Raw genomic sequence first — 8,557 nt, forward strand, 5'->3', positions numbered from 1 at the left:
ATGGCCTGCCCCTCAAAACAGACTGGCCCAGCAGGGCTCATGACTGTGCAACTCCTTCATGCTGCAGGAAACTACGCTTATTCTTCTCAAACCTCAAACTCTTGCTTCTTTGTAGCAAACTTCAGGAAAATACTTCTAAAATGTATTATTAAGGCCAATACACTTTACTCTTTTCCTGATGACTTACAATTGTATTTATGAACACCAGCAATATAAATTCCAGGGCTAAAGGCTGTCACTTTTCTCTAACCAATTCTAGAATGTGATGCTTTTTGAGATTTAAAGACTGACCTTCACAGTTTTTTAAACTTCTCCCTCCTTCCTCATTATTATACTCTCTACCTACTATTTCTTCAGAGCTTCTCCATCACTGCTTCTAGTCTGTTGTGGCCTGAGACATAAAATCTCAAGAATTTTAGAATTATTTGTAAAATAAGAGTAAATGTGGAGGCCCTCCTATTAGCAAAGCCAAGGAACTTTAATGCATAGACTGCAAAATCCATTTTGGTGAGCCAACGAGTGTTTGATAAAAATCTCTCTCTAGGTTCTCACCTGTAACCTGACCAAATACCTTTTCCTGGATAAGTAATAGAACCAACATCTTGAGGCTTCCAACCAAATAAAAACACAAAAATAAATTTTACCTTATGAATAAGTAGATTCACCTTATTTTCTACTCTCCCCTCAAGCCTGTGTTGTGAAAGTAAGCATATATTTTATGTTATTAAATTTGTCATTGGAAATTCTGCTCTTTAGAGAGTAACAAGATTTTTTTAGCATATGTAGTAGCATAGCTCTTAGGGGGAGGCTTGAGCTTTTTATAATGCCTTGAATATATGATTTCTGAAGGGTTCAAATAATCAAGGTGGTACAATGTCCCATTTTCTTTCCTTTTAGCTTCTACATTCTTTTATTGATTCATAAAATGTAATTAATAAAATTGGGGGTTTCTGAGGAAACAGTGACATCTAGTGGGTATTTTGAGTCATTGGTAATAAGTGCATGTCCTTCATAGGAAGGAAGCAGCTAATTAAGTCATTTATTCACCAAGTACCTGGCGCTCTTCTAAGTTCCATACACTTATTAATTTGTTTAACTCACATAAAAATATATAAATTTAAGATTAAATTATTCTCCCAATATCTCAGGTAAGAATATTGCAGCACACAAAGTTATGAATTTGCCCTGCACATATTCAAAATCCATTTTTTAATCACTCTGCAAATTGACTTCTTTTTCTTTTTAATTTTAAGGGCAAAAAAATCCTGGCATGTGAATTTACTCTCTGCTGAGAATAAGGGAATTTGACAGAAGGAAAATAGAATAGAAAGTGATTTTTGAGGCCAATTACTTTTCAGTCAAAGTAGAAATCGACTATCCCTTGTCTTAATTTGTCATTTAGATCAATTCTACAGGACTGATGACTGAAAGTCCCTGTGCACCAGTGTGGCCCAGGCTCTCACTGGACAGCACCTACCGATGCCCACAGGGGCCTGCACAGTGTAATGCAGACAGCCCAGGGGGTCCATCTGTGTGCACTCCGACGTGTGGTGCAGGATGGAGGAGGCAAAGAACCGGAAGTTCTGTACAGCCCGGGGGATGTCCATGGTTCTTGCCAGCGTAATGGTTTTCCCTGTAAGAAGGCAACCACAGAAAGCACTGTTACTTTAGTGGCCATGGAGACAGAATATTATCACACACACATCCCAACTCACAGTAAAGTAGCCTAGTTCCCTCCAGCCTGGGATGGACATCCCTTGGCTACACGGACAGTTGATCACGGTTTGATAAAACTATAAAGTAATGAGGTAGGACATTATACGATGAGGTGGAGGGGGTTGAAGTTGAGTCAAATCATCTTACTTTGTGGGCTGAACAATCATTGCTGTCATCATGAATTTGCCAGATGCTACCACTTCACCCACACTAACTCTTCCAATTCAAAAGTAGCAAGCTTTGTACATGCTAGAAAGGGGCTGGAATAATGGGTGTTAGGACAGCTATATTTGCACATCACAAAAAAAAAACTCTGATAAACACATGATATATATTAAACGTGCTCCCAACACATGGAGTCTTTAAGATGGACAGGTGGCAGAACCACTGAGGGGAAGCCCTGGTGCAGAATGTTGTGTGGCACTTGGTCACCGGTTGCATGCCCCGTGACTGAACTAGATCCTGGATTGAACAAAAAGAGAAACATATGCTTACCTCAATTGCTCCTTAGGTTATCTTTAGTGATACAGGGAAGACTGCACAATTCAGGAGCACCAGCAACAAACATTTTCATCTAAAGGGTTTGGAGTCAGGTTGCTTCCCAATTTTAGGCTGGTTTATGTACAATTTTTTAAAACATTGGCTTTTTCTAACAGATATTACTGCAAAGACTTACAGACATGTATTCCATTATCCTGACATCTGGGAAGTTTAAAACATTGGGAGATTGTGTTGGGTAGGGGAATAGTGCCTGACATGTCAGAAATCTTTCTAAGCAGCTTGACCCTTAAGTGCTTTTAAAAGTCTCTTTGCTCTGAAATGCCCCCTTAAACTTGGGGAGGATCGCTAGCTCCTCCTCTTTCTCCATATCCATGCCCTGTGCAGCTCCTTCCACCGAAGGGACAGTGTTTATTTCCCTACCCCTGGAACTTGGGTTCAGCCTGACTAGCTCTGGCCGTGGGAGTGATGCAAGCGCCGGCCTTCAAAGGCCCGGGACTGCTTTGGTCTCCAACTCCCCCTCTGCTGTGAGGAACCCAGGTGTGGGCTAGCCTGATGGCCCAGGAGGGGGCGACATGAAGAGAGTGCCCTGAGTGCCACTCTTCCTTTAGAGGCAAGAGATCATGTGACAGACTGGAATGCGGGTAGGAATCGCCCTCTGCGCAATGCATTGCACTTTGCAGGGAGCTGTTCCTAAGAGCCAGCTGCGCTCCAACCGCGGCTGCTCACGCGAGCGCGTTGGGAAGACGGAGAGGCCGCTGGGACGGCTCTGCCCGGGGCCCGCGGGGCTCACCTTGGTCTTTAGATTCCGCCTGGGCGAACTCCTCCAGGGACCCCTCCAGCAGGTCGGCCAGCCGCCGCAGCACCTGCGAGCGCTCCTGGGGGCTGCGGGACGCCCAGCCGGGAAAGGCTGCCCTGGCCGCCTCCACCGCCGCTTCGATCTTCCAGGAGCAAGCGGAGAGGGGCTGTAAGACTGTCGTCCCGAGAGGGTGGATGAATCCAGAATCCGCAGGTCCATACCTAACTTTTTTCTGCCTAATCGCAAATACCCTACACTTTCCAGAGATGAGTACCCCCCAAAGTAATGTTTACGCGACGAGCAAAGCAGGGGCACCACAAAAATAAAGAAAAATGCTCTATTTCGACAGAGGTATCCAAAATGTGGCCATCAGAGCATTAAAAATAAACAATATGAATTTTAACAGATGTGTGCATTTTAGACCATTTCAAAACACAGATATTTTTCAATATATGAGAGGAAATGTAGTCTAGGTGTGTGGAATCAACTCAATATAACTCTGACATATCTGATGAGGTCTACAAGTCTTAGGCTGTTACTCTTGTTTGGGATGATTAACCATAATATTCATTTATTACCTAATTCTTATATATAAAGGAATATGCTAAATATTTTACACGAATTATTTCACTTAACCTCTTTTAAAATTCTCTAACATGAGCATTGCTGTGCCCATTTTACAGATGATGAAACAAGCACAGAATTTGCCAGAGTTCACACAGTTAATAAGTGGCAGAATTAGGATTCAAACCCAGATCCTCACTCCCAAGACCACACGCTGGCCTGCTATGATGTGACCACTGCCCCTGCTCCCTGTCTGGCTCCACCCAATGAAAGAGGCTCTGTGGGAGAGGGGGGCACTTGTGGCTGACCAGGCAGCTTGGGACCCTGGCTTTAGAGCTAAGTCCAAAAGGAAACAATATATGGAAAGGTTCGGGCATGGCCAATTCATGCACATAACATGAATTTTTGGGTTCTCTGCTGCCTTTCTTCTCTCTTAGGCACTGTCTCAGCAGTGCCTTGACCTGAGATAGCAAATCCACAGCCTGGGGCTCACCTCTCTGCTCTCTCACATGCATGACAAACATTTATAATCACTCACAGCTGTCTTGAATTACTGGGCCCAGGCCCACCCAGTCTCAGACTCCTTTTTCGCAGGCTTTAGGCAACCATGAGCATCTTCCTTGTAGCACTTCATCTGACAACTCAGCCACCTGAGCTATGCTAGCTCTCTTGTCCAAAATCTGATCAACACATCTTCCTTGTGTTCTTTATGCATTTTCAGCTCAGCTGATGTAAAGTATAAAATGATTCTTATTTTGATTATAAATTTCTGGAAAGATGGAGATTTCACCTTAAAAAACTGAATCTCTAATACAGACCTGCAGACAGGGTGAGGGAAGAGACATGGGCTTTGGTGGGTTCTTCCACAAACTGCAGCCTCACGGGTGCCCCACGGCCAGCCCACAAGAGGAGGGGTCATTCCTACAGCCATCCACATAAAATCTAATCTGCCTACAGTTGTCAATGTAAAAGCTAATCGTTTTGTACAGTCATGTTTCTAAGTTGTCTTATGTCACATCATATGTCTATTAATATAGAATACATGATGATCGAATATATACAATAATATTAGCAAAAGCTAATACTAAGTAAAAAGCATTTACTATATTCCAGACACACTAAGGGCTTTACATGCTATTAGTCTGTTTAATCCTCAGAACAGCACTGTAAAGAAATTATTATCCACCTTTTATACCTAAGGAGACAGAGGCACAAGGAAGTTCAGCTCTAAGTCAAGCCCATAGATGCTAAGCAGTACTACTGGTTTTTGAAGCCAGACAGTCTTACTTGAGCCTGTGCTTATGACAACAATGCTACCATGTAAATACCACCACAGGTGTGTGTGTGTGTGTGTGTGCACACATGCATGTGTCATTGATCAAAACATCAGAGATGAGAGTTTTAGCACACTGTCATCTATAAAATAAGCATGAAGACAGTCTTATCTGTAGGTTGTTACAACTCGTATTTGAAACAAATCATGTTAAAGGGCTTAGTGAATACAAAGCACAGAGCAAAAGCTGAGTTAGTGGAGCCATTGTTAGCAGCCCCAGCAGCATTGCCTGAGAGTGTACTTGTGGAGAAACTGGGCATGCAGTTCACATGGTGACCTATTTTTCAAGCCAGATGAAAGCTTGGGACTTGTGGGATCAGATCACTTTTGCAAGTTGGATTGGCGGAAACCCGAAAAATCTATTCCTCTGCTAGCTGGGGCATCCATACTTCATTCTGCCTTCTGAAAGGAATGAGCCAGTAGTTGAAGAAAATATTTCAGCTGAATTTGGCATTTTTGTCCTTTTGAACTTCACTTTGAAAAACACTCTCAGACAAGGAGGATTAGAAAACACAGAGCTGAACTTTGCACTTCTGTCCTAGGTCTTTTGAAGCAAACAACATTACAGGTTACAATTTAGCCAGCAAATTAGCCAATATTTGCCAACTCTGATCCACAAGTCTAAAGGTTTTCTCTAATGCAAGACAGATTTAAAATATTAACAATAGAGAAATAATAGCCCAGTTCCTTAAAAAAAGTTGCATATAATATTTATGTATGAAGGCTACACTTATCTTTTAATAATCTAGTTCCTTATGCTTTAAAAAATAAATTAAAATCCACTAGGCATTAGATGAGTACATCAGCCACATTTATCACCCCACATGTATTTACATTCTTGGTGCAATAATTGATAAGCAAATTTATCTCAAATCTTTTACAAAATGCATCAAATAAAGTTAATTCTATGTCATTAAAAAATTTAATATGTGCAACATTAAGCACTTCAAGTAAGAAAAAGGATGGTGTTAAATTTTGTATGAAAAAATGGACTTTGACTTTGCATTTCATCATTCAAATCATCAATTTCACTTTATTAGAAATTTTGAAGACATGAAGAACTATTAAAGGATAACCTAAAATACCTAGATTTTTCAATTTTACTTATTGTAGAGAAATAACACACTTTTTACAAATCCATTAATATAGTGGCAAATTTAGGCAACACTTGGTAGAGAAAAGCGAGCACTTACTAATATTGATAATTCTTATAAACAATCCTTTTTACTAGATACCTACAAAGGAATGTCTGAGAATAGCAACTGTGTGTTAGGCTGCCTAGATTAATGACTGACTTCTATGTACAGTAAGCTGAAACTTGTTCTGGTTACAGATATCCCCTCCTTTCAGAAAGTTCATATTACACCACTTCACCTGTACAAAATATCTACATTAGAACTTTTGGTAATGTACATTACCTACATTAGGTAATGGCTTTTCTTGGAAAAGTGAAAACCCTTTGGACTTCTTTCAGTTAACAAAAACAGGTACTAAGGTAGTACCATAACTTTACAACATTTTGACTTAAAAAAGGCTTGTAGGAAGGTTCTACTTTCAGATATCGGGGGGAAACCTGCGTCATATATGTCCAGTTACAAAGTAGATCTTCTTAGACCTAAAATCTTCCTTCTGCTAACGTTTAATCATTCTACACCTATTCCCAACCCACTTTGCTCCTAGAAAGTAAAATTATGCATAATTCACAACAATTTAAGACCATTTCAGTCTTCTCTAAATGAATATTACTCACCTCTTCTTTTCCACTATCTGGCACTCTGCAGTACACTTCCCCTGTAGATGGATCATAAGAATCTATATATGAGTTACAAGGCACAAATTTTCCATCTATGAAGTTTTCCAGCATCAAAAGTGCCTTCATTCCAGCCATGTTAAAGGAAACTCCCTGTCCCCTTGTCAGTGAGGTATCCCCACTGCTTTCCCCTGACTCCAGTCAGTCTCCTCCTCACGTCCTGCCCCAATGTCTTTGTTTGCCAATCAGTGAAAATGGGAAGTGACTGCCCATCTCAGTGGGTTTTCCAATCTCCAAACTCTGATCAAGAGTTTCTCAAATGTTTCACCGACTGCCAGTACATTAAGAGAAATGGATAATAATATATTAAACCAACACCAGCGTATTTTCATGGCCCTTTAAAATTGACAAAAGGTGTTTGTGTGTATTATTTTACTGAGTTCACAGTGGAAACTGTTCACTGTTCAACAACACTGATTAAATGCCAGATCCTGAAGCAAGTCCTTCACATGAATTTGTTCACAACCATCCTATATAAAGTACATGTCATTACTTCCTCTCTTTTGTAGAAGAAACTTAGCCTCAGAGAAGTCAATTTATCTAAAATCACATGGTTAGTAAGGGATGAACCTTAATCCTTTTGTCTCCCAAATCACGTGCTTTCTCCTCAACACATCACTGCCCTGGCCCACAGAAGTGACTGAAGGCAGGTCCTCTCTCTCCGTTTGCTCATCTGTTTCTCTTTACAGCGCTGCCTCCTCCCTGAACTGTCTCTCCATCTGGAAACCAGGGCTGCCAGCAGCAGTTCACATAGTCCCAGATATGCCATGAGATGAAGATACAAGCAAAAATATGTATGATACACAACACACAAGGGATCTGTATCATCATGTATGTAAGAATTCCTGCAAATTGGTAAGAGAAATAAACAGCCTAAAAGAAAAACTAGGCAAAAGCCTTAAAAAAAAAGCAATTCATAGCAAAAGGAATACAATTGGCTAATGAATGTATGCAAGGATGCTCCGCCTCGTTGTTACTCAAAGAATGTGCAACACAAGGAGGCGCCCTGTCTTGCCAGACTGGAAAACATTTTTAAAGATCAGTGACATCTGCTTTGTGAGGGATGTGCAAAACATGTGCTCTCCCACTCCACTGATGCCCTCCCTGCTTCCAGTTGAATCCGTCTCTCTCTAGATAATCTCCAAAATTCTTGCTGATCAACAAATCAAAAGCAATGACTCCCCCCCCCAAAAAAAAATTCCCTGTGCAACTAAGCTTAAGTTCTCCCTCTGTGGATCTAAACATGACCTATGATGCTCTGCTGAACAAGGCCACTTTCCTGGTCTTTTCTCCTTTGCACCTCAAAGCTCCTGCCGAAACTTTGAAATTGTAACTCATTTTAACACAGTCAAATTCCTGAGGCTCCCTCTTCCCAGCCAGTAAGAAGCAGAGAAGCAATATAAAGAAGAAATTTTTTTTCTCAGCTTAAAATTCTTAATATTTCCTCTTCCAGGATACTTTATTTTCCCCTTCGCTCTTTTGTGAATGATTTTGGGTTACATTGATATATATGACCAGGTTTTCTGTTGAAAACCTGGTCATATATAAATGAATATATATGTACATGGACCAACAAATAGACACTATACACAGCAGCCAGGGTCCATTCACGAAAACAGAAACCATGGTGGTTATTTCAAAATTGAATGCAGGGAAATGGCAACATATGTTTTGGAAGGTATAAAGAGCTACCAGGCTTGCTGAGGCATCCCAGATATTAGTAACTGCAAAAAGCAGCTTCCATCTTTAAAATAAGGGAACAAAAAGGAAGAGATGGCCTATCAGGGTGTGAAGGAGACCTGCGCCCCCTTTTCTCCAGCCGGTACTAGTTCCCCTG

General features: G+C 40.9%; 1 protein-coding gene across 6 annotated transcripts in view; it reads right to left on the bottom strand.

Moving 5' to 3' along the window:
* Window positions 1-7,593, bottom strand: part of ALDH8A1 (aldehyde dehydrogenase 8 family member A1) — a 92,024-nt gene extending 84,431 nt beyond the window's left edge. The window contains exons 1-3 of one of the 6 annotated variants that reach the window (XM_073219640.1): window positions 6,661-7,587; window positions 3,008-3,155; window positions 1,478-1,633 (exon numbers count right to left, since the gene is read on the bottom strand). In XM_073219640.1, the coding sequence (XP_073075741.1) occupies window positions 1,478-1,633; window positions 3,008-3,155; window positions 6,661-6,798 (442 nt within the window). In that variant the 5' untranslated portion in view covers window positions 6,799-7,587. Of the gene's footprint in view, window positions 1-1,477; window positions 1,634-3,007; window positions 3,188-6,660 lie in introns of all 6 variants that reach the window. The other 5 variants (XM_073219636.1, XM_036994508.2, XM_073219637.1 and 2 more) reach the window with 5 other exon arrangements.
* Between the last annotated feature and the right edge of the window lie 964 nt (window positions 7,594-8,557).

This window comes from Manis javanica, chromosome 13 (assembly GCF_040802235.1).
Source record: "Manis javanica isolate MJ-LG chromosome 13, MJ_LKY, whole genome shotgun sequence".
Classification (NCBI taxonomy): domain Eukaryota; kingdom Metazoa; phylum Chordata; class Mammalia; order Pholidota; family Manidae; genus Manis; species Manis javanica.